A 25,000-nucleotide genomic window follows, 5' to 3' on the forward strand; every position below is an offset into this window, starting at 1 on the left:
AATTTATTATCACTGTTATATTAGATAAGTATCAATATCAATTCAAGATTTTTGATAATAATTCCATTGTTACTTTATCTCATCGATCAGTCGCTTTTTCTTTCGTCATATTGACATATATATATATACTCGTACATATAATGCCAGGAAATAAAATATCACATAATATTATCAAAAAATCTACATAAAGAAAATACCTCACATAATTTGTGACATCATGTCTATTAATTATTATACTCGTTGTAAATAAGTCGACGATCAATTTATCACGAGTATTTCGCCATCTATAAAGATGATATACACAAATGCATATAAATGCAGACTTATCTAATATAAAACGCAACCTGTGTATATATCTCTGTGTAAATATATACAATATCTTAAACATTATACCTTTTTGATTTCATGACATTGCATCTACAGTGTGTATTGTTTTTCATTTAATGTTCGAAAGTTCGAAAAAAAATATTAACAGTGACAGTAAATAATTAAATAACTTCTAACATATAAAAATACATAGATTGATCTTCACATCACAATATTGTTTGCTTTTTAAATTAATATACAGAGAGTCATAATATATTTGTTATATAAATTAATTATTATTAAGACAAAACACTGACTCGAATTTTACTGGTATAAATATAAATTATCGACTAAATTATCCCCCTTAGCAATATATCTAAATATAGTAATATTCACTTTGTTGTTTTGTTTGTACATAATAGAGTACGTTTCGTTGTTTTTAACAAGTAATGCATTTGTACAAATAAATCAAACTAATTCATAAGTTCGACGTCAGATGATTCTGCTATAAGAGTTGAAATTTCTTGAATATAACTAGGCTCGCCTAATATCGGATCAGATGATTGACTCGAATAAGCTTCATACCAAGATTTTGGAACATCTTCTAATGCAGGAACATCTTCCTGCGATGAAGAATCTGATGATACTGTGAGAGAAATGAATAAAAATATAAGAGTTTGACATTAAAAAAACAAAAGTGCAAATAATAAGAAAAACAAAGCTATTCATAATATTACAATCACTAAGCGTCTTGATATCTTTCTCTTCTTCTGATTCGCCTTTTTCATAAACAAAATTCTCCTCTTTATCTTCTTCATCCATGGCAAAATGTAAATACGATAGAATAGATATAAGCACTAAGAAAAACAAGTTTGTTCCGATACCAATAATGGTTGATAAAATAGGCCAATGAAACATCAAATAGCGTAAGCCTGATAGATTTGCATTGATGATTATCGACGCAGAATAAAATTCTATATATCTTGATTGAATTTCAATATAAATTATTGTAACCGGATGACTCTGAAATTAAAATACAGATAAGTTAATATTCGTTTTGATCAATTTTTATAATTGTTTTTCATTAATATATCTTATATATACTTGATCTTCTTCAAAATTTCCAAACAATTCAAGGACAACATTTTGTTTTTCTTCTGTAGTACCAAAGATCATCATAGGTGAAAATGTAAGAGTACTAAGCATATGTAATAATGTACTACGGTAATGCAACATTGCTGATCTGCAGGCATGTTCCACTAAGAATCCATCTCTACTACGTAATTGTGCACATACCATAAACATTCCTGTATGTAAATTAATGTTTACAAAGATAGAGACAGAGACAGAGAGAGAGAGAGAGAGAGAGAGAGAGAGAGAGAGAGAGAAAGAGAGAGAGGAAAAAATGAAAGAGAAAGAGAAAATAGTTTGTTTACTTGATTAACATAATAACCATACCAAGTTCTTTATTCGCAGGAGACTCTGGCATTTCTAAATGTAAATTAATTTTATAAGGCTGGCCAACCATCAGTAGATTCTGTTTTTTCGTCAACTGTATATGGGCCGATGGAAAACTGCAAATTCCTTTGTCCTCATCGCATGACCTATTGTTAAAAATAATATTTTAATTTACATATATGTATGTAAGTAATTAATACAAAATTTATTTACATATGAAATAATTAAATACAAATATTAATTTTCTTAAAAGTAATCTATATATTCTAATATAACGTACAAGTCTTGAATTGAAGCTCACTTGAATTGCAAATGCACAGGCCGTACATATGACATACTAGGCATGTAAGCATAGTAAAACGCCGTATAGAGAAATACAGATAACCAAATAATGAGAATACCACTGATAATGATAACACCTCCGCGAAACACTGCTTCCTTAGCTGATTGTACTCCCTGTGTTGTTTTCTTTTGCATATTGAACCATTTTTTCATTATTTGTCGGAATGATCTCGTGATCAACATTTTGAACAAATATGATGCTATTTGTTAAAAGTAATCAGTATTAAATAAATATAATAAAATTAATTTCAATGATACAAATCGTTAAAAAAGATAAGATAAAATTTATCATTCATTAACATGTGATTATGGTATAAAAGTATAGGTTATGTATACGTACATTTTCACTTTTCGCAAACAATTTAGTAGATAATCGGGCAGATGGCTCGACCGTAGGACGATAATAAGATACAACATATATGTAATACAAATCAACATGTAAATAGGAAGGACATATTCTGTACAATTTTATTATATTATTAGCATAATACATTTGAAATTAAACAGAAAATCTTCTTTTTTCTTTTTTTCTTTCTTTTTCCTTCAATAAATATTTATAATCTGTTAAAAAATTAAATTATAAGTATTTTTTTTTGTAAGCAATAAACCATTCAGTATATGAAAATATAATTAATATAATATATGAAATATTCGTAGATTTTGATTAAACTTAAAAATCTTTAAATATTTTTTTTATACAGTACATTGAGAATATTAACAACTTTTGTTTGTAAGAAATGTTTATGGAAAAGTTATTGCAAATATTCTTTGCCTCTTAATAAGATAATATTTGCACTTTTCAATACAAAATGACTTAGATGTATATATACATATGATAAGACACGTTTTATTGATTTTTGTGAGTACGGTGAATAATTAAAAAAAATTATTTTCCTTTTCTATGCTCTAATCTAGGTCTGCCTTTCTTTGTAGTAGGTTTATCCTTTCCTTTATTCAATAAGGGATGTGTTTCTGTAAGCAGACCAATTTGATCAATGCTCTTTTAAATGATAATTTAAGAATAAAATCTATTAAATGCATAAGTTCTACCTCCAGTTGGTGCACCTTGTAAATCGATATTATGTGAACGATGTTTCTTTACTGGTGGTTCATGAGGAGAAGTTTGATTATCCTCTGAATCCTCTACATCTGGAGATATCGGTAAAAATTGAAGAGAACCTATATCTTCCGTCTCTTCGTCTGAACTACAAAATGCAGCAACTCTGTCGATTGATGCTACATCTACCTCAATTTCTTCATCTTGAGCTTCTTCACCCTGTACTACAGATTTATCCTCATCGCTTAAATCAAATTCACTTTCTCTTTCTTCGTATTCTACATTTTCATCTAATTCTTTAAAATCTGGCGCAAAAGCGGACCAATTTTCTACTTGATTTTGTGCCCAAATAGAAACTACACCTGATGAAATGGAAGCTATGATAGGTCTTACTGGATGCCACTATACACAATAGATAGAAATTTTAATTTTATAATTATATTCATATAAAATCTTTTATTTATTCATTAAAATCTTTTATTTAATTTCTTATACATACCACAACATCTAATAATAGTTCTCCTTTAGTTCCATGCAAAATTTTAACTAAGTTTCCAATACTTTTTTCCCAAACATATAATGCATGTTGTCTGGCAGACCCAGCACATACGTATTCTCCATCACCAGAAAAACAGCACTTTTTCCACATTGTTTTATTTACAAGATCTTGTAATTTTTGAATTGGCTCTGGTTCACCATCTTTCCCGCATGCCAATATCTCTGTACTATCATACACGCGAATTACTCTATCGGAAGTGTTAACAAGAAAACATGAACCACGTCTTGCAAATTCAATGCTCTTTACTGCCGTATTACTGGCAGTACCTTGTGAAATTTTGTAAGATGCCTTAACAGTTAAATATTCTGCATCTAAGACCAAAATTCTACCTCTAGCATTTCCAGTATATACATAATCACCTCTTCTATCAAATGATGCTACTATATTTAAATCACTCTGAAAGTAAGACAATAGTTTTGAATAATATATATATTTAATATTTATATAAATATAAATATAATAAAATATAACTCTTATAAATATTACATACGTCTTCATCAAGAGGTATGACCCTGTGTGTGCCTTCGACGTCAACCATTACAGCAGCATGTCTCATTGGGCATACTAAAAATTTATTTAAATTTCTTGGATGAAATTGAACTTTTAAAATTGGAGAAGGAAACCTATATTTCTGATCGCATTCCCCAGACAAAACATCCCATATGCAAACATTATTATCTGTGGAAGCACTCAGCAACTTATGCCCATTTCTAGACCAACTATATAGATATATAAACACTGTTAAAAATCCTACATAATATTTGTGATTATATTAGACTTAACTCATTTAGAATAAAATGAACTATCCTACCTCAATGAACAAACTGGATGTACATGTGCACTGATGATCTTTGCTATCCCACGTGTCAGAAAATCCCATATAACTATCCTACCATCATTACAACCAACAGCAAGTAAGGTTCCTCGTTTGTTAAATGTACATGTCACAGCAAGCGATATACAATCCAATGTACCATCAAATTCCTAACAAAATGATTATAATTCTGCTCTAAGGTATGATTTGATTTTATTTTATTTTTGATATATAAAATTGAAATGACTTGATTGGAATTAAATAACTCACCTCTGGATAATTCTGACCGAATGATTCTGAAACAATAAATTAAATACAAGATATATTAAAGTAAAAGTTTTACTTAAACATATATATTGTTGAATAATCTTACCTAATAATTCCAAATTCATTTTTGTAAAATTATATTATATTTCTTTCCTCAATTACAATTGTTGTTATAACGTTGATCTGTCATCAAAAGTGTAGTAAATTTTTAGTGCAGAGAAAAATCCACTAAAGCAGGAATACCAACATTTAATTTGATTTTCATTGTTGGTAACAACACTGGTCTACTTATTGACAGCAAGATAATCAAATATACTAGTATTTAGCTTGATAAACTATTAATTAATAATTAAAATTAGTTAATAATTTAAAATTAATTAGAATATAAAATAATTTTAGTCACACATTTTATCATGTATTCGCGTATACTATTAGTAATATTGAACATTGTTATATTACAATCGTTAATAATAATTGATATAACGAGTTGATAGAAAAATTGTCGTATAATTTTTGGATAATACTTTTATTATTTTTTAAAAAAAGAATAAAAAATGAATACTTACGAATTTATATAGGTTAGTTCTCTGAGTATGTAATCAAAGTTTTTTTTTTTTTTTTTTTTTTTCTTACCATATCCCATATACCATATTTCATTTTTTTACGATATTGTTAAATTTCAAATTAAAAATTGTACACTATTTTGTTTTTATACTTTCCTCTATAGAAATAGCCCACTTTATATTGCCATTACTACCACTATTACTATAATAATATATTATATAATAATAACAATGATAAGAAGAAGAAGTAAAAGAATATACTTATATTATATACATCAGATATACATATAATAATGGTAATGTATAATAACAAAAGAAGAAAAAATTGTATTATATTACGTAATGATTTATCGCGCGAACAATCAATAAGTAAAGTTCTTGATAATCATACATCGACAGATACATCTTATATTTTAATTTATATTAAAATAATATAATATATAAGTATATCACTAATTATTATTAACAAAACATTCGATAAAATCTTATTTTCTATCGCAAATTTATATACTAATTGTTATATATGTATCAGTTATATTTATTATTCCCTGTACATTTTTCGCGAAACAAATGCGTATCGATGTCGTATCTAGCATGGATCACTGCAAGATGCACGCCATCATTAAAAAAGAAAAAAAAAGAAAAAAAAAAGAAAAAAAAAGAAAAAAAAAAAGATAAATATAAAAAATGTTTAAGTTCACAATCTACTAATACTACTTATTCTAACCTAATGAACTCAATTGTTCACGTGGGATATAATATACCAAGTTTATACACCGATATGACAAACGCAGTTCCCCGCTTGCGCTTGTAGTTCGTATTTTGTCCATAGCTGTCGCTGAAGTCACAAATGATTCGAACAAAGGCTGATGACATTCTTAATTTCGAATACTCGAAATTTCGAATTAATTTTAACAATTTCAAAATGATCCAAAGATATAAAACTTGGAAATAAACAAATTTAAGAAATTATGATTATAAGATTAAGAAACATATATTTAAATTTACACATTTCGTGTAAATGGAGAATAGTTTATCACAATATATTATTTTCTATAATATTTTTTATTTCTTTATTTACTATAAAATTATGTTTTCAACAAATTGTGGGAAGATACGTGGGAAATAAAATCAAATGATTAAATCATATTTAACAAGAACTCGATAACGGAATACTGATCATAGTCAGAGAGCTATTTGTAGAATATTCAGTTAAGGAACCGCATTTGTTTTTATTTCTTTTTATTTTTTTTCTTTTTATTTATTTATTATTATTATTTTTTTTTTTTTTGAAGCGCTTGCGGTTTAATGAAGTTTTATAATTAGTAATGATCTGATATTAGTAACGTAACAAAGTTATTTCACGGGCAATTTTTGTTTAAATCGAAACATCCTTAATAAAATTACTTGGTGTCATAGTTGCTTTATACTTCTCCACATTGCGGGACAAATAGCACGTAATATTGTATCCATATTTTAATTATGAAATTAGTGGCAGATCATAGGTACTACATGCATCTCATGTAATGCATCGCAAGAGCATTTGCTGCATATGTATACTTTTTTTTTTTTTTCTTTTTAAGCTCTTAAACATATATCATAAACATAATGTTATTATGTTCACGTCATCTTCGTTTGCTTAGTAATTTTGCAAAATAAATTAAACGAATCATGAATATATAATTACTTTTAAATCATTATAGAAAGTATAATATTACAGGTGTTTCTATATTTCCATTAGATAATTCTTCTCCTCGAGAATATGACCACTGTATAAAGAAAAAATAAAATTATATTGCATTCGAAATTTAAACTAAAAACTTTACGTTATTATCTTTGGAACTCAGTAGACTGCATTCCAACATAATTATATTATTTACATGATATTTACAAACGTATGAACTACAGACTTTAATTAACTCTGTTCTTACACAAATATAATACATATAAGGCATATTGAGAACTTGAAATGTCTCGAAATAATTTACAAAGAAAAGAATTATTCGTCGAGGCGAACAAATCTCTTTTAGTAATAATTATTAGTCGATACGTATGAAAAAAAAAAAAAAGAAAAAAAAAAAATCCCGCGATATGGTGCAACACATTGATATATGCTATTTAGATGAGAAACGTCCGGCAGCGCTCATGTGTGTGTATTTTCATAAAATTTTCTAATTATCTACGTAAATGATATCAGTTTGTAGATAACGTATACATTCGTATTCGCTATCGTATAATGATATTCTTCGATGTTTTCTTCGGTATAATGAGATATTGAATGTGTCGATTTGACACACAACATATAGATGAAATACTTTCAACAGTTTCTTTTTAATTATATATATACATATATACATATATGTATGTATGAATATATGTATATATATATATATATATATATACATATATGTATGTATGTCCACACTGAAACCACGTAATTATTAAAAAGACAAAAAAATTCTTTAGGCATGCCGGGTGGCGTCAATATGGGCACTAACACCATGCTACGTCTTATCGTTTATACTAAAAATAATATAACAATAAGCTTTAATAATAATGATGATAATAATAATAATAATAATATAATAATAATAATAATAATAATAATAATAATAATAATAGTAATATTAATAATAATAATATTAATAGTAATAATTATCGTATCATCGATAAACATTAGACAAAGTGGCCATTCCTCCAAAAAAAAAAGTAATAGTGAAACAATGGACTTAAAGCATTTTTTGTTTTTTGTTTTTTTTTTTTTTTTTTTTAGCATCAACTTCCTAATATTTTAGCGCGAGCGCTTATATATGTTCAACAACGTATTTATCGATAATATTAAACGTAACAGCCTGCCAGCAGCGCGAAATTCTAAATGTATCTTATTTTATAATTTTTTTTCTCTCTTTTTCATTCCCCTTCATTCCTGCTCTTTCTATTTCTCTCTCGGTAGATTTCATTATTTTTTGTTAGCCGTAATAACCTCTGCATTTTTTTTCTTCCTATTTTCTTTTTTTTTTTTTTCTTTTTTTTTTTTTTTTCTCATCTAACAATCATAAGTGCGACGAGTTTACAAACGCGTTATTACAGAAGCTATATCCGAAAATTTTGTGGTTATCGATTAATGATATTAGCACAAAGCAAATGTAACTCGCCGCATGGCTCTTATAATGTTTCTTACAACAATCATTCTTAGCAGAGGCGCTTTTCTGTGAATTTATTCCACAGGCATCTAGGCACAACAGATACAAAAGTAGTCGTAATCGTAATAGTAATAGTAGTAGTAATGATAGTAATAGTAGCGGTAATAGAATAGTAGTTATAGTATTAATAATAGTAGTAGTAGTAATAGTAGTAGTAGTAGTGGTAGTATTACACGTAGAAGTTATTCGGATTTATAGTGTTCGATATCCTAAAATAGCACTGTCGTATACACCCTAAGGTAATAATGTCTGGCGTTTTTTTCTGCTCTAATATGAGCCGGAAGTGTTAAAGCGAGAATATAAATTATTTTACACCATGTACACGTAAACGTAAAACTTCATTTATCATAGTTATTAACACAACAAGCTCGCTTCGCTTAGTATAATTTAATGATAACACAGAGTAAAACGTTATCGATGATACTGCTCCTTCCGTCTTCCGTATCCTCGTTTGTATAAAATCTTTCCTAGAATATACCAAGTTCATGAAAACCACAGCATTAATAATGTCATTTATACCAATGATACTATATATATATATCTTTTATGTGTATGTGTGTATGTGTATGTATATTTTATATATATATATATATATATATATATATATATAGCAACTATATATATATATAGAGCATAACTAGCATTTTAAATGCCTTTGTGCTAAATATTTCATAACTAATGAATTTAGAGCCCTTTGTTTACCGTATTTTTACCTCGAACAATACACATTTTTAATATTTCTTTTCTTTTCTTTTTTTTTCTTTTGTTCTTTTTAACAACTTCTTAAATTAGCATGGTCTGTAATTGAGAAAGGAAATAAGTGATCTACATGCATCAAATGGACATTATTACTCTCATGCGATTCTCCATGTTCTCATAATCTAAAGGTGTAACAAGAGGAAGATACTTTCTCTAACACGAGCAAACAAAATTCTAATATACATTAAATGTTATTGATTCCGCACAATAAGGCTCTCTAAGGCAGATTTAACTGCCAAGGTTATGTTATCGCCGTTTTTTTCCATCTCCCGAAAAAGAGCTAACTTGTGATTTTACTACAACAAAATAGGGGATACATCGGAAGAGAATAGGGTAAGGACTAGCAATTATTCGGATCGGGCGGTGTTACAAGGTATTCGTCAGCTCGCTTGTGATCGGACAATGCCCGTATTGTGTAAGAGTCTTGTGGTATATCGCTCTTCCTTCGTAGAAGTGGTTTCATTGTATTCACATTTGTTATTTTTTTCGCCTGCGTAATATAAAACATTCATTAGATTCTCATTATTTTATTATTTCAAATCTATTATCAATTGTATTTTAAATAATATCACACCTCATTTGCTTTAGCTTCAATCTTTTCTAAAGTAAGCGGAGTTTGATCCGTGTCACCATCCTCATCGGGTGGAGGACTATCTAAATGTTGCGTCAAGCTGTATGGAATGTTCGGTGTACTTTTAGTAATTGCCATATTATAATGTGGATGTCTCATTGCCAATGCTTCCACGCGCATCCACGCTTCATCTCTATCTTTCATAAGCTTACGTTCTCTTTGACGATCCTATATAAGTTAAATACCCAATTACGTATGAATACGCGTGATTAATATAAATGTCTTATATTTACTTTTTACTATTAATATACCTGATGATACTGATTAGTACACTGATCAAATACTTTTTGATTCATCTCCATGAATAGTTTCAATGCATTATAAATTAAACCATGAATCGTTTTATTCCAATGATTTCGTGAATTTCTATAAAAAGCTGGATACATAATCGGTAAAATCACAGAATAGTTTTCTGATATTAATGACATTATGTATTCATTGTTCCAATAATAAAGGGCTCTCTCAGCAACCTAAAATAAAATGGTACATGTAAAGTTTCGATCAAATGTATTTGATGCTAAACTGTAGAATAAAGTACGTACTTGAAAATGTGGAGACGAAACGCATTTTGCTAATTGTCTAAACAACGGATCCAGTACTTTTCGAAATTCAGCTGGTTCTATTACATCTAAAATTTCTTCCAATTCATTAAGAAACATGACTTCCTTGGGAGAGTGTGTTTTTGGCCAAAATTTCAATAAATTTCTAATTACGGGCTCTGTCAAAGATGGATCCTTCTCCAAAAATTGAACGACGCAATATGCTAATTGTGGATGATAAACTGACAACGATTTAGCTTTGTGCAAAGGTAACAGCACTTTTAAAAGAAAAACTTTATGTTCCTCTTTCAATGGTAAAGCAAAACCGTTTATAATGCTGGAATAAATAAAATCAATAAATGTATGTCACATTATTTAGTTCATCAGATACATCTCATTCAGCTTAAATTCAAAAGATTAAAGAATTTTTGTGATATTACCTTCCTAATATTTCAAGAAGTTCGGCGATACCATTATGGTGTTCAGTTTCATATATAAATCGATAAAAAACATTATTTATTTGTTTCCTGATATATGCTCTTAAACCGAGAAACTTTCCATAGATTCTATGAAGAGTTGTTTTAAGAAAATCTCTTTCCCGAGGATCTTCAGAATCAAATAACTCTAATAATTGTAAGACAAACTTTTGATCTATATAACGTCTTGCAATAGATGGTTGGAAATCTTGAGATTCCAACAATCTTAGAAAGAATTCATACACTAATTGCAAATGAGGCCATGCCGCTTCCAAAGTAGGTTCATCTTCTTCCGGATCAAATTCAGCACCATTTGGATTAGAAGATGGTGGAAGTGTTCGAAACAAATTCACAGCAAACTGTAAAGAAAAATATCGATTAAAATAATAATTCATCTAGAAAAATTCAATAGATATATGTATTTATAAATGGAATAATTGATATAAAAAAATTTTTAACAACAATTTCATATTATTATATACCTAACGTACCATATTCACTGCTTCCGGATAGATTGCTTCGGTAATAACATTTTTATTTTTGGTTACATATTCGACCATTTCATGAAGAGCCGTACGCTTTACCTCCTTCCATTTTAAGTCCGATAATGGATCAGACTCAAAATCAAAGAGTACGCAGCATTGACGTAACTTTTGTATGAAAAGTTCTTCCCTTTCATTGCCTTGTTGAGTCTCTGAAACGAAGAAATAAAAATTTATTTAATACATGACAAATACAATTTACTCTTTGACATTTTTACCGATTACTAAAGGCTGCAAAGGTTGATAATGTAAGGCAAATGAGGTTGGATAAAACTTGTGCGGCTCCTGAGGTAATACAGTGGCGAAAGCTAAACCTTGATGAAAACTAGGACTCTTTGGTAAACCTATGACTCCAACAGCAGGACCAATACCTCCGACATGAACCATCGTAATTATGTACGTATAATACTTTATTACTTTTTAAGTACTCTTGCTGTATCCTATAGCACCTTTTCTTACTTACTACCTAGCTCCACACTCTCATTCTAATTAACACGTTTCTCGATAGATCTAAAGAAACACAAACATCATATATCTCGTATCGTTCAACTCTTGCGTTTCGCAAGCATACGCAACAATCTGTTGCTTCCTACGAGAAGAAGAGAAGTTAAAGAATCGATCGAGCCGTCAAATCCTATTTAGCACTGTTTCCAAACTGTCACACTATATAAATTTTTCGACGATGGACCGATACGTAAAATCGTATTTCGCGGGTACTTTTCGATCTCGGTAGCCGGGTCAAAGGTGATTGTATCTCTCAACATGAGAAGTAAGGGTCGATGGTCTAGGCTCTCTTGTACCAAACCTGAGGTAAAAAGTAAAGTGAGACGAGAGATGAGGAAAGGAGAGGAGAAAAGAGGAGTGGAAGAAAAAAAGGTGTATAAATATTGTAAAGCAAAATGAAAAGTGACGAGGAGGGGGAAAGTAAAATATACATGTATATATGTATATGTATGTATATATGTATCTATCTATCTATCTATCTATATATATATATATATATGTATGAAGTCTATGATGATGACCGAGAAATGATCAAGAGAGTGGAAAAACGTTGAGGTAAGGTGAGAAATAGGATAGAGAGAGGACGGACCGTGTGTGTTTACGTTAGGAGAAACGAGAAACGGTGTGTGAATCGAAGTGAGAAGCGCTTGCGCGACGGCCCGGCGAATAAGAGAGGGAGAAAGAGAGAGCACCTATGTATGTATAAAATAGAATCGATAGACTGTGACGTAGAAGAGCGCTGCTGCTACTCGTCGCGAGCGAGCCAAGCAACCCCGATTGACCGGCGCACGAAACACTAGCAACGCAACATGTATATACATACATAAATATATACATATACACATGCAATGCGCGCGCGGGCGCATATGCATTGCGCGTCCCCTACCTACCTACGCGCACTTACGTACGTACGTGTAAATACGCATGTATATACGCATTGTGTGTACGTATATATTGTATTGAGAAAGGGCGGGAACGCTGATTTTTTTTTTTTTATCCTCGTTCCTTTCACGAGAAAGTAACGCACAATGTTTTACGATACTTAATGGCGTTACGCGCGTGTCATGTCGTTTCCCTATCGTGTCCTCTCGTCGTCTTGTCTAGTAACTTTCCTTTTTTTCTTTTTTTTTCTTTTTTTTTTCTTTTTTTTTTCTTTTTTTTTATCATTAAATCTCTACGGACTTTCATACTTTTCTTTTTTTTTTTTCTTTTTTTCTTTTTTTTTTATAGATAAGAGATCAGGTCATTTTTGGAGGTTAAATAGCGATCATCATGAAATTTATGAAACCATACGTATTAATTTTTTTTTTTTTTCGCGTATTGTTCTTTTCTTATAATATCCTTTTACGCTAATACTAAATACGAATGTTTAAGTAATAGTAGTATGTACATATATAATTGCCATGGCGATTACATTGACAAATGTATAGAATCGCAGAGCGCGGGAATTTCTTTCTTTTTTTTTTTTTTTTGTCGTCTTGAAAATGAATAAATGTAACAATGCCCGACATAGTTTCTATGTCCCACTACTAATGATTTTTTTTGTTTATATACATTATATATAATACTTTTTATATAATACTTTTAATGGAACCAATGTTCATACAACTACTAAAAAAAACTTTAGAATTAGATGTTCTTTTGTGTTTTATATATATATATATATACATAATACTTCACATAAAATATTAAAAAAGAGAAAGCCATAATATGTAATGTAAGCGATACACGTTTTGTGCAGTTTGCATCATGTGCGGGCTGATTTATAAGGTTCCGGCTCATTTTCGAAATCAACACCACCGATGCTCGATATCGCGTTGTCTCTAGTTACCAATTGAGTAGTCGCCAATTGCAATAGAAAAACACTTACCATTGATTAATAAACATTCGATTCAATAAGCACTCAATTTTGTCTCGTTTTTAAATTAACGCATTATTTATTAATGGATTTTGAACTTAATACGTTGTTGATCCGATCACGAGTATACTTCGTGTTTGCATATATATATATATATACATACAACTTATGTAATTATTAAAGTATTATATAAAATTATATAAGAGTCGTTATTATAGTATTGTTTAATATTCAATAGCGTTTGTTTAATTGTGAATATTATCGATTTTCTTGAATTTTTAAAATATTTTTAATAAAGATTTTTATTTAATTATAAATATAACCGATATATATCAAAATGCATTACTTATTTCCATATAATGGCCGATCTGTTAATTGTCTAATCTCTTTAAACGCGATTAGAAATTTTTCTAATATGATGAAAAATAATCGAATCTGTAATGAAATAGTACACAATTTTATGTATAATGGATATAGTTAAATTGAGAAATAGAAAGAAAAAGAGAAATTGTTGAACGCGCTACCGGCGTCGGTGATACTCAAAGATGACAAAAGGAAATACTGCCTTCCCCTTTGAACCACTTCTTTCATCGTTTAACCGAGGACATAGCTTTCCGACAAAGTAACTTTAATTAACGTGAAAGCTTATTGTCTATCTATCCGTAAAAGTGGAACGTCAGGTACCATCCGTTCCAACCGTAGAGGATCGATAAGGGTCATTCTAACGTTTACTTCTAACACAATGCAAATGATTAAAACTAGACGACATTTCTTATCCAAAATATGAATAAGAAAAGTGGAAAAGTCTTAACACGATAAGAGGGTAACAATTGAAAGATGGAATCTAACTTAGGCCATGTTTTCTTTTTCGTTTAATGATAAACAAATCTCTCGTGAAATTTTCGTGGGTTGCCAATATGGTGGAATAAAAGTAGGATGTATGTTAAGCCAAGTGAGGAAAAACAACATGAGATACTTGTTACATGTTGGATAAAAAAATCCAATATCGAATCCGATATCATGTGTGTGTGTGTGTGTGTGTGTGTGTGTGTGTGTGTGTGCGCGCGTGCGTGGGTGTGAGTGTCCGATATACTCTATTATAACTAGATGTAACATTTTCATAACGTCGCTATTCTCATTCCATAACTTTTTTTCCATTTTTCTTAGGGCTGTTAATAATATCTCGTTTAAAAAAGTGCATAATCGTTCGATGCACTGTCGATTAAATAAAGACTTTAATTATAGATCATAATTAATTGTAAGAAAGAAAGAGGTTTACTTTTTTATTCGTCAAGAATTATCAAGAGGCATGAAATACTAAAATAAAACGTGAAAGAAAAGCGACATAAAAATATAAAAAGGATGTACGATAGGAGATAATAATCGATATTCTAATCAAAATGGAAAATAAAACAAACCTGCCAAGAGCGGTAGCTTTTGAAGTTCTCGGTTCTTTGATATGTTGAATCTCGAGCTGCTTTGTCTTTTATCCTTTTTGATTACAGGCCCACCAGGTTGATACTTGACTTTGTTGATGAGTGTCGGTGGAGGTGAGGCATTGCCATGTGGAGGACCTCCTGACACTTTGTTCGTCTGCGAAATAAAAGTATTCGATGATAAGAAAGAAAATCATTATAAGATCGTCGTGTAATCATAATGATAATATATTTTGTTAAACATATTGTATTAAAAAATTGTTAGGTAAGTGAAAAATGGCGAAGGAAATATTTTTGAACGAGAAATACAGGCATATAAACCGTATAACATTGTAACGAGAGATGTGTGATTTTGATTCGCACAAATAGCCAAGATATTTGGCGGAACCGCAACTCCAACTTTACCATCCTTCTCTTGTCAGGTAAATACAATCTTCTCGACGAAGAAGAATATCGCATTTCTCTCGTTGCAGAAGCTTCACGTAAAAATATCTACGCAAAGTTTCTATTTAATGAAAGATTACATGAAGATCCTTATTACGAATTAATTTCAAATAATAATAACTTAACGAAATAATACAATTATTGTCAATGTTACTTAAAGCTTGAAATATTGTTCAGTTTTTAAGAGATGTTGATTAAAAGATTCCCAAGAGAAAAGTTAGCGAGAGGCCCAAATCAAAATAATAAACGTTTAATTATTAAGCAACGAAGATGAATAAATGAATGAAATGAATATTGTAATATGTTATCAATTTAATAAACTACGACTCGATAAAAATTTTACTTGATAATTTATTCGACTCGATGAATCACGAACAGGCACCATAGAGATATATGCGAATACTAATTACAATGTGAAACTACACATACGAAACAATTCTTTCGTCTTATCGCGAAAAGGAAAATAGGAGATAGAGAAAGAGACAGAGACAAAGAAAAAGAAAGAAAGAGAGAGAGAGAGAGAGAAAAGAGGGAAAAAGGCTTTGTGCACATCCTCGCTTATTCATTTTTTTCGTCCGGTCTCTAATTACTCTTCCACGGTCGTTACCGGTGTTTTAAGAGGTTGCAGCAGTGAAGATAAATATAGGATATAGTATGACGCTTAAAATAGAAGCCACGTGGGCGAATTGTTTGCGGCCTGACATGCCTGTCGTGCTGCTCGTTAAGGGGTGTTGCGTGCTCACACGCGAGATAAAATTCCAAATGGCTTTTTTCGAATTATTTTGACATGATCCTAGAGAGAGTCCATTATTTAAAAATCGTACCATCTTGATGTAGGATATAAGCGAAATCAATAATAAATGACGTTACGAATTAATGACGAACAAAAAAATAATATTAAATAAATAAATAAATCAATAAGTAAATATCAATAGAAATGAAAATATAAAGAACACTCGAAAAAAAAGTACGAAAGAACTAGATATTAAACCGATAACGCCGATTTGTACGTACAGAAACATTCTCAATACGAAACCTGCCTTCTTCTTGAACACATTTCCAGAGGCGAGTCTGCTAAACGCTTGCATTTTACACGATTAAGGAAAAGATAGACTTTATTCCAGGATGCTGCTGTAGTAAAAAATCATCGAACGAGGATGATCATCGTGTCTCTTCGTTATCGAAACGTTGCATGCTCTGCGAGAAGAAATGGTCACGTACTATCCGCCATGACACTCATATTTCCGCTCCTCCAAGATGAATTACTTCCTTTAGGAATACACGAAATTTTCAATCACCGTGCACACACTTTAATCGTTTTCTATGGAAATATTTGTTTTTGTTTTTATTTTTACCAGAAATCACTAAATAAATTCATCATTCGTTTGGATAATCTTATTTATTAAAGGACATAGGATCATTTTAAAGCCTTACGAGGAACTTTTTCTCTGTAAAAAAAATTGTGGATATTTTTGTGAAAAGAGAAGATAAGAAACGAAGAGAATTCGCCTTGATCCTGTTCCAATAATTTCTATATATGTAAACAAAAACTAAGAACACTTAGTGATAATGATATCTCATAAAAAAATATGTAAAAAAAAAAAAAAAAAAAAAAAAATATATATTTTTCGAATCCATTTTTATGGATTATTTGTTTATTTGTTTTTTTCTTATCTTTTTAAGATCAAACAATTTTTCTTGAAATCATTTTGTTTCATTTTTAAACGAACCATTTTAAATGCCTAAGCTTTATACAGATAAGTTTCGAAAAATATTAATAGCTAGCAGATTTTGTTACGTGCTTACTAACGCGTATATATTGTTAGATAACTTTTGGAATATCTTTTATCAAACTTATCGATCGTTATCATGATCGAAGCGAAGTGCAAAAAAAGTTGAGTTGAGCTATACGATAGATGATATGATTAAAAAATAGCAACGTTGAAAAAGTTTGATCTTTTTTAGTCTGTTCGATTATACAAAACAAGAATGCGATAGTTAATAATTATTACTTTATATTTCACGTTATTTATTAACCTGTATCACAAGTATATATAGAACCGACTTAACGAGCGTAGACAAGCGAATATTGCGTAGTGAATCTCAAACAACTAATACTAAACTTCTAATCTATTCGTTCTATTTAACAAAGCCGTGCAAAATGGTATAATTTAAGATCAATGGGTATAATCGAATTTGAAATAAATTACTGTTTATATACATATATAAAACAATATTATATTTTGTTTTATAAATGAAACAATATTATGTTAAATTGTTATATGCATATATAACATTTTTTATATTTGTTACATATCCGTATGAGATGGTCCTATGGGTGAGATGGCATGATCTTATATTTTATAAATATAATCCGATTTTCAAATATTTTTAGTAATAAGACTGATAATCATTTATAAAAAAAAAAAAAAAAAAAAAAATACTTTTTAAATTGTCAGAAAAATCTTTTTAAAATGATTAACAGAAAGATTTTTATTCTTTCTGTTAATTTTATTTAATGGCGAAGATTTATTATGCGCTTTCTTAAAATGAAGAACAACAACCAAAACAACATGTGTCTCATGTAACTGAAAAAAATACAAAGGAAAATAGAGAATATCTGCCCCATCTGGTTGTTCGAAAACAATTAATAAAAAGATTCCCGTGACAGACGCGCCAGACATAATGCTAGATAAAATTAATCCAATCTCCACTACGTCATCAGCTGTAGTTCAATAAATTAGAAACCGTAAGGAGAAGTTTCAAGTGGCAAAAATTAACAAAACGTGCTAAAAAGTCAGGTAAACTCAAACGTAAAAATATTACGGAAGATTTATCTTCGGATAAAAATTATACGAATTTTGTAATCCTTAAGTTTGAAAAAAATTTTTGGGAAGAAAATAAATGTTAAATGCGTCAGATTCGGAGAGCTATATATGGTACCAAGACAATTGAATTCGATCTGTGAGATGTGATAAGAAGGTTTTATGAAGAATGTTCAGCATTTTTGTATTTACATAATTTCCTTAAAAAATTTTTATGCGAGCGAAATAAATAATTTTTCTTCCTATTATGTTCAAATTCTTTTTTTTTTTTTTTTTTTTTTTTTTTTTCCATCTGAGCCATGACATACTGAATCATGGGTCATCTCACTCGGACAGTCCAAGTGAGATAGATAGACTTATGCATGGGAAATAATTTCTTTCTTTTTCTTTTTCTTTTCTTTTTTAAATTAAAATTATTCTCGTCTATCCACTTTCACAAATATATTTTTGGATATCGATTTTAATTTACAATGTATTAAAGCTTTAAAAAAAAAAAAAAAAGAAAAATTGGGCCATCACTCTCCGACTTATCCTATTTATAACAACTATATATAAATATAATAAATGTTATACATATGCATTATATATATATATATATATATATATATATATATATATATATAATATCTATTTAATAAAAATAAATGGAGTCATTACATAAAACAAATGATAGTAACGAAATCAAATGATTGTAACGAAACCAAAATTAAAAATAAGTATGAACTATTAATAATGTATAAAATCAATGAACTAATAAGTAAAGAATAATATTATAATAAAATTGTAAAGAGATAAATTAATCCTAAAATTTAAAAAAAGAAATATAGATGAGTTTATGAGTTAGTGATTGAACGAGAGAGAAAGAGAGAGAGAGAGAGAGAGAGAGAGAGAGAGAGAGAGAGAGAGAGGAGAGAGAGGAGAGAGAGAAAGACAGAGAGAGGAGGAAGGGAGGGAAAGAAAAAAAGAGTCAAAGAAGAAGATGAGAGCTTTTGGCAAGCGGTCGGCTCTCTTGGTATGCCGAAGTACTATCGACGATCGTTCAAGGTCATCTTCGGTCGGCCTCAACCCTGAACCCACGCACGATGGGGAAGCAAGTTACATACGTCGTTTCTCGTCGTTTCTCGTCGTTTCTCGTCGTTTCTCGTCGTTTCTCGTCGTTTCTCGTCGTTTCTCGTCGTTTCTCGTCGTTTCTATTTGAGATAGACTTTCGGTCCAGGGCTATCGTTGCAGTCGACCATCTATCCACCTTTTCTTTTCTCCTTTTCTCTTTCTCTCTTTCATTCTGATTTGCGATCAAACGTCATAGACGCTCGCTTACGCATAAATCTATTTTCTATGATGTTTATTGAGCCAAGCGAATAGTAAAAGCCGATCCGTGCAACGCAAATGCAAATGGAACAATGACGAAGTATGATTTCGTTTGATATTAGAAATTGAACGGATTACTTTGTCATATCCCGCATGTCATACATTAATCATTAAAAATATTTCAGGTGCATCTAATGTTTACGATAATTCATTGATTACTTTGGGAAATAATTGAACGATTAATTAATATAAATATATTAATTGTTATATTATTAATTTGTATTCTATTAATTAAATATAATATGCCATTACATAATAATTTTATAATAATTAATGGTTCGTAATTGATTGCTACGATATTATATATATATATATATATATATATATATATATATATATGTGTGTGTGTAAAATCGAAAAGATCACTTTTTAAAACCATTTACTTTTTTTTATCTTTTTTAAATATAAATCATACATATTTTATAGGTACTATGTTATGTTTCTCTTGACGAGTTCAATGAACTAACAATGTAAACTTAAACAGATGCAGTAATAATGGTGATTATTAGAAAAGATAACAGGCTGTACCAACAATTCATTTGCAGCTTCTAGTATGAAAATCAATGTAAACAATCGAAATTTAATTATCTTGTTTAATATACCGACAAATCCCATTGATATCGTAGCCAATTCGATTAAATTCTTACATATAAACAGTGAGACTTCGTACAGTTAAATCTATTGAACAAAAACTATTCAAAAAAAAATATTTACTTTCGAAGAAAAAAAAAAAAAAGAAAAAGAAAAAATAAATAAATAAATAAATAAATAAATTCTAACGCGTAAAAATATATTACTATACACAAATAAGTTCTAAAATGTCGTACGACGACGGTGGTAATAACGATTAGCGGCAATTTGTACATTATCGATAATATCGTCAAGACCATAAGAGAAAAAAAAAAAAAAAAAAGAAAAAAAAACGAATAAAAAAAAGAGGAAGTTAAGAATAAAACGAAAGAATTTAATTATAGACCAGTATCAAATGAAGTAATATAAATACGTATATAATGTTCAATACCTAATCGATCGATTTACTTAATCACGATTATTTCTTTTTCTTTTTTTACAATTAAACGACCTATCATAATCCATGAGTAATGAATTGCAAAAAAAAAAAAAAAGAAAAGGGAAGAAATAAAAAAAATAAAAAAAAGAGAAAAAGAAAAAACATTCGAATAAATCGATATCACAGCATCAGTTTACTTGAGTAAAGCGAATATGAAATATTAAGGCGGTAATTTTTTTTAATGTCGTTTAAAAAAATCGACGATAATAAGTTTCAACGCGCTTATTAATGATATAAATAAAAATTTTTAATTCGATTTAATATGAATGAAAGATGACGTAACAAAGCAAAAGGTAAAATAAATGATTGAGAAGTCGATAATGAATCTACAAAAAGATTATATAGTCACGTACAAACTTAAGAAACCAAACGCTCATGTTTACACACGCACGTACACGTATTTTATTAATTCACTGGTTTCACCTAGAGAAACACACAGAACGAAATCAGATAACGCACTATAAATAGATATAAATGAAAACGTCACACAAACGCGTATTCCTCTACTCGACACACTTTTTTTCTTCCACGTGCGCGTCGGGTAAAAACTCTTTATATTATTTTTCCAATAAGATGAAAATCACTCGACGATAAATAATATCATGATCGATCTAATGATCGATCGAGAAGCACACCGATCGTTCATACAACAAGTGCCATCCCGACTATTACTGATGACTTTCCTCAAGAAGCAGTCTCGTGTCGTCTAACCTCGTTTTGGCTCCTCTATTCTCCCCTCCAAGCTATATACAGCCATTACTGCCGTTTCTTACGTACACATTATCGACGACGATAAAGATCGATGCTCGTGAAAAGAGAAATCGAGAGATCGAGAGATAGTCGATATTCGAAAATCATTACGAATCACTCCTTTTTAAAATATTCCAATATACATTATCACTCTATCGAAAAAATTCTATTCTTTTTTTAAGTATGAAAAAAAAAAAAAAACAAAGAATAATTAAATAAAAAATTTAATTCACAATCTAATTTCCATTAATATTAATAATTTCTTCCTCTCTGATAAAATTATAAAAACGTTTATCGATAAAACCTAATATTTTTTTTCTTTCAAATGAAAACATTGAAAAGTTATTATGATTTAATTGTTTTAACATGTTGTTACAGGATCGCATTGATCGTATAATAGACATTAACGAAATATAATATATCAAGAAATATGGACTTATAATAATCAATTTTTAATGAAATTTTTCTTCTTTTCCTTTTCTTTTCTTTTCTTTTTTAAACAATTATAATTTATAATTATTCATCCTTTTTAGAAAAGATATATTATTTCTTTTTGCGACTATATATATATATATATATATATATATATATATATATATATATATATATATATATATATATATATATATATATATATATATATATATATATCTGAACCACTGTACCAGAGCCATTACGTGGCTACCCACAGATGAAAGAATGCGATCGACAGCATCGAGTTGCATCGCAGTTCATTTTCACGACATAAGATCTATCGCGCTCGCGATCGCCAATAATAAGACACTTCTCGTCGGCATAAAAATAAATCGGGCGCAATGTTATGACGCTGCCAACGAGTCGTCTATGACGACAATGACAAGGAGAGGTGAACGAAAATTCAACGATGAAAATTGTAAAAAAAATCATTCTTGGCAGTTAACAGATTAACGACCGTTCACATCAAGATATAAATAAAAAAACTATCTGTATAAATTATGTGGAATGTTTACCGCCTCATTTATATAAATATATATTTAGATACAGACAACACATACAAAAGAAATCGGAAAACAAAGGACATCTCGACTGATGTTTAAAAACGTCGCCAAAAGAGCAGGCCGAGGGTTTAAATAAAATAAAATCGAGTGCCAAGTTCTTGTTTGAAATTTACAACGACGATGTTCTGCCGTATTTTCTTTCGGTTAACCTCGTTTCATTATTTTTATTATCTTTTTTCATGAACTTGAAGTCTTTAAAAACTTTTAAAAATAAAAAGAAACGTTTTATTTAAAAACGATCTTGATCATCGTACGGATCCGAACGATCGTAGTGCCATCTGCCTTGAAAATGGCGGAACAGATATATGTAACTCACTCATACGTAACTCTCTCGACTAACTCACCGACCGTGGCCACTCTACAAAATAACAATTCAAACGCAACCGAATTAATCGTCTTCGATCACACGTATTTGTTCCTAGTGCGTTGCAGCGCGTATGCGTGTATGCGCGTGTGTGTGTGTGTGTAAACGACGTTCACGGACGTGCATTTATGATCGTTGTGCAATCTCGTTCTAGCTGTCATCGAATTGTCCAATAAAAGCTAGACGTGGAACGTGTAAACCTTTACTTTTCCGACGTTGAATTTAAACGAAATGAAAAGAACGAAGGAAAAATATACGTGACATACGATATTTCATATTGTATATTTCTTAGAAAAAAGAACAAAAAAATAGTTTTTGTAATAAATTTAAAATTTCATTTTTTTTTTTTTTTTAAATCCATCTTTTTAAATAGCCAAGCAATCACATTAAAACATATAGGTCTTCTTAAAAAATGTTTTAACAAAATGTTTGACAATTTTTATATAAGCAAAAATTTTCCGTGATTTATCTTAATGAATGAAACTTCATCACGGTATGATATAAAACACTTTTCAACTACTTCGAAGGAAAAAAGAAAAGAAAAAGAAACCGCTGCCATTTTTTTTCTCCTAATATACCGCCGAATTCAAAATGACACCACGAAAGTAATAAATAAATAAAAAAAAAAATAAAGAAATAAAAAAAAAATAATAATAAAAAAAAAAAAAAAGAATTGAGATAAAATAAAATACGAAGGGAATACAATGGATTATAAGATTTGACAATAAATTTAATCTTAAGTCGAATAATAAAGTAAAACGATAAAAATTAATTGTCCATAAATCGATCTCAGTCATATAAATAAGTCGAAATAAAAATGTAATTAAAAAAATTTTGTTACTCTTTGATCTATTTATCGCTTAAATCGTAAACTATACCAGTCGGATTAATTTCGTAAAAATCGTAGCATTACATCAGACGCAAATCTATCGATGTTAATTATTCGCTAGAGCATAACCATTATCACCATCGTAATTTTTGTATTCGTTGTTTTCATCACGTACGTGTTTATATGTATGTTTATGTAACAAAGAAAGAAAGAAAGAAAGAAAGAAATAGATAGATAGAGAGAGAGAGAGAAATAGAGAGAGAGAGAGAGAGAGAGAGAGAGAGAGAGAGAGAGATGAACGAGTAACGAGAGACGCCGTATTTCCAACGACTCAACGAAGCAAATGCCGGCGACATTCTGTTCGTGTTCTTTCTACGTCGGAATTCCAACGTTGGCGCGCGTGGCGCCGACTTTAACCTTTTCGATGCTCCAGACACGACGAATAAGCTTTGCAAAAAATGTTTACGCGAATACGAGATGACGCATGTATGTATGTATTATGTACGATAAGGGAAATAGCTTGTAAAACATCTAAATTAATGACGTAAAACATAAAGATTCCTTATATTTCATAAAGAACGATATTTACATTTACATTAATACATTGCGTCATAGTTCTTTTTTATATTTAGAATCAATTTCTTAAATATTCCAAAATTGGATGGAATAAAAAGAATGGAGGAAATAACTCGTTTCGTCTTAAAATATTCTCTCTTATTCGATTTTAAAAAATTAAAATCCTTTGAAATTTAATATACTAAAATACCGAATAAAAAAAACGAATGATATCCCCCTTTATTTCGTTAATCAAAAAATATACTTTTATATAGTTTTGTGCGATTGAAAAAAGATATTGAAATTGATCCAGCTGGATAGAAAAATTGCAACAATGGTAAAAATATAAATGAATTTTGATTACGCTTCTGTGGCAGGAGTTTCGGTGTACGATCAAAGTTCCGAACCCTGGAAACGAACCAACAAACCATCGTGCTATTCCCAT

At 29.7% G+C, this 25,000-nt stretch overlaps 4 protein-coding genes across 13 annotated transcripts in view; 1 reads left to right on the forward strand and 3 right to left on the reverse strand.

Moving 5' to 3' along the window:
* The window catches only part of LOC124425691 (seipin), a 2,601-nt gene extending 14 nt beyond the window's left edge, over positions 1-2,587 (reverse strand). Inside the window, exons 1-6 of one of the 2 annotated variants that reach the window (XM_046966379.1) lie at positions 2,447-2,587; positions 2,066-2,306; positions 1,765-1,910; positions 1,411-1,613; positions 1,044-1,329; positions 1-952 (exon numbers count right to left, since the gene is read on the reverse strand). The exon at positions 1-952 is cut by the window's left edge and continues 14 nt beyond it. In XM_046966379.1, coding sequence (XP_046822335.1) covers positions 780-952; positions 1,044-1,329; positions 1,411-1,613; positions 1,765-1,910; positions 2,066-2,289 — 1,032 coding nt within the window. In that variant the 5' untranslated portion in view covers positions 2,290-2,306; positions 2,447-2,587 and the 3' untranslated portion in view covers positions 1-779. The other variant, XM_046966378.1, reaches the window with a different exon arrangement.
* A 185-nt stretch (positions 2,588-2,772) lies between these two features.
* Positions 2,773-6,288, reverse strand: LOC124425689 (retinoblastoma-binding protein 5 homolog). Of its 3 annotated transcripts, none has more exons than XM_046966376.1 (8): positions 5,370-6,288; positions 4,910-4,986; positions 4,807-4,832; positions 4,534-4,706; positions 4,213-4,441; positions 3,663-4,118; positions 3,157-3,565; positions 2,773-3,078 (listed from the first exon to the last, which is right to left on the reverse strand). In XM_046966376.1, exons 2-8 carry the CDS (start codon positions 4,926-4,928, stop codon positions 2,993-2,995), a joined length of 1,398 nt encoding a protein of 465 aa, XP_046822332.1. In that variant the 5' UTR covers positions 4,929-4,986; positions 5,370-6,288; the 3' UTR covers positions 2,773-2,992. The 3 variants fall into 3 exon arrangements, with proteins under 3 accessions (XP_046822332.1, XP_046822330.1, XP_046822329.1); XM_046966374.1 differs by having other exon boundaries at positions 4,910-5,031; XM_046966373.1 differs by having other exon boundaries at positions 4,910-5,138.
* Positions 6,289-8,888: 2,600 nt separating this feature from the next.
* Positions 8,889-25,000, reverse strand: part of LOC124425684 (serine/threonine-protein phosphatase 2A 56 kDa regulatory subunit gamma isoform-like) — an 18,894-nt gene continuing 2,782 nt past the window's right edge. For 2 of the 6 annotated variants that reach the window (XM_046966364.1, XM_046966365.1), the window contains exons 3-9: positions 15,297-15,471; positions 11,466-11,668; positions 10,939-11,333; positions 10,502-10,835; positions 10,211-10,429; positions 9,903-10,127; positions 8,889-9,818 (exon numbers count right to left, since the gene is read on the reverse strand). In XM_046966364.1, coding sequence (XP_046822320.1) covers positions 9,669-9,818; positions 9,903-10,127; positions 10,211-10,429; positions 10,502-10,835; positions 10,939-11,333; positions 11,466-11,668; positions 15,297-15,471 — 1,701 coding nt within the window. In that variant the 3' untranslated portion in view covers positions 8,889-9,668. Of the gene's footprint in view, positions 9,819-9,902; positions 10,128-10,210; positions 10,430-10,501; positions 10,836-10,938; positions 11,334-11,465; positions 11,669-11,734; positions 12,451-15,296; positions 15,472-16,798; positions 17,028-21,373; positions 21,716-25,000 lie in introns of those variants that run through there. The other 4 variants (XM_046966367.1, XM_046966366.1, XM_046966368.1 and 1 more) reach the window with 4 other exon arrangements.
* Positions 23,153-25,000, forward strand: part of LOC124425693 (dynein axonemal light chain 1-like) — a 6,247-nt gene continuing 4,399 nt past the window's right edge. For both annotated transcript variants that reach the window (XM_046966381.1, XM_046966388.1), the window contains exon 1: positions 23,153-25,000. This exon is cut by the window's right edge and continues 515 nt beyond it. The gene's annotated coding sequence lies outside the window, so the exon portion shown is untranslated.

The sequence above is a fragment of the Vespa crabro genome, chromosome 7 (assembly GCF_910589235.1).
Source record: "Vespa crabro chromosome 7, iyVesCrab1.2, whole genome shotgun sequence".
NCBI lineage: Eukaryota > Metazoa > Arthropoda > Insecta > Hymenoptera > Vespidae > Vespa > Vespa crabro.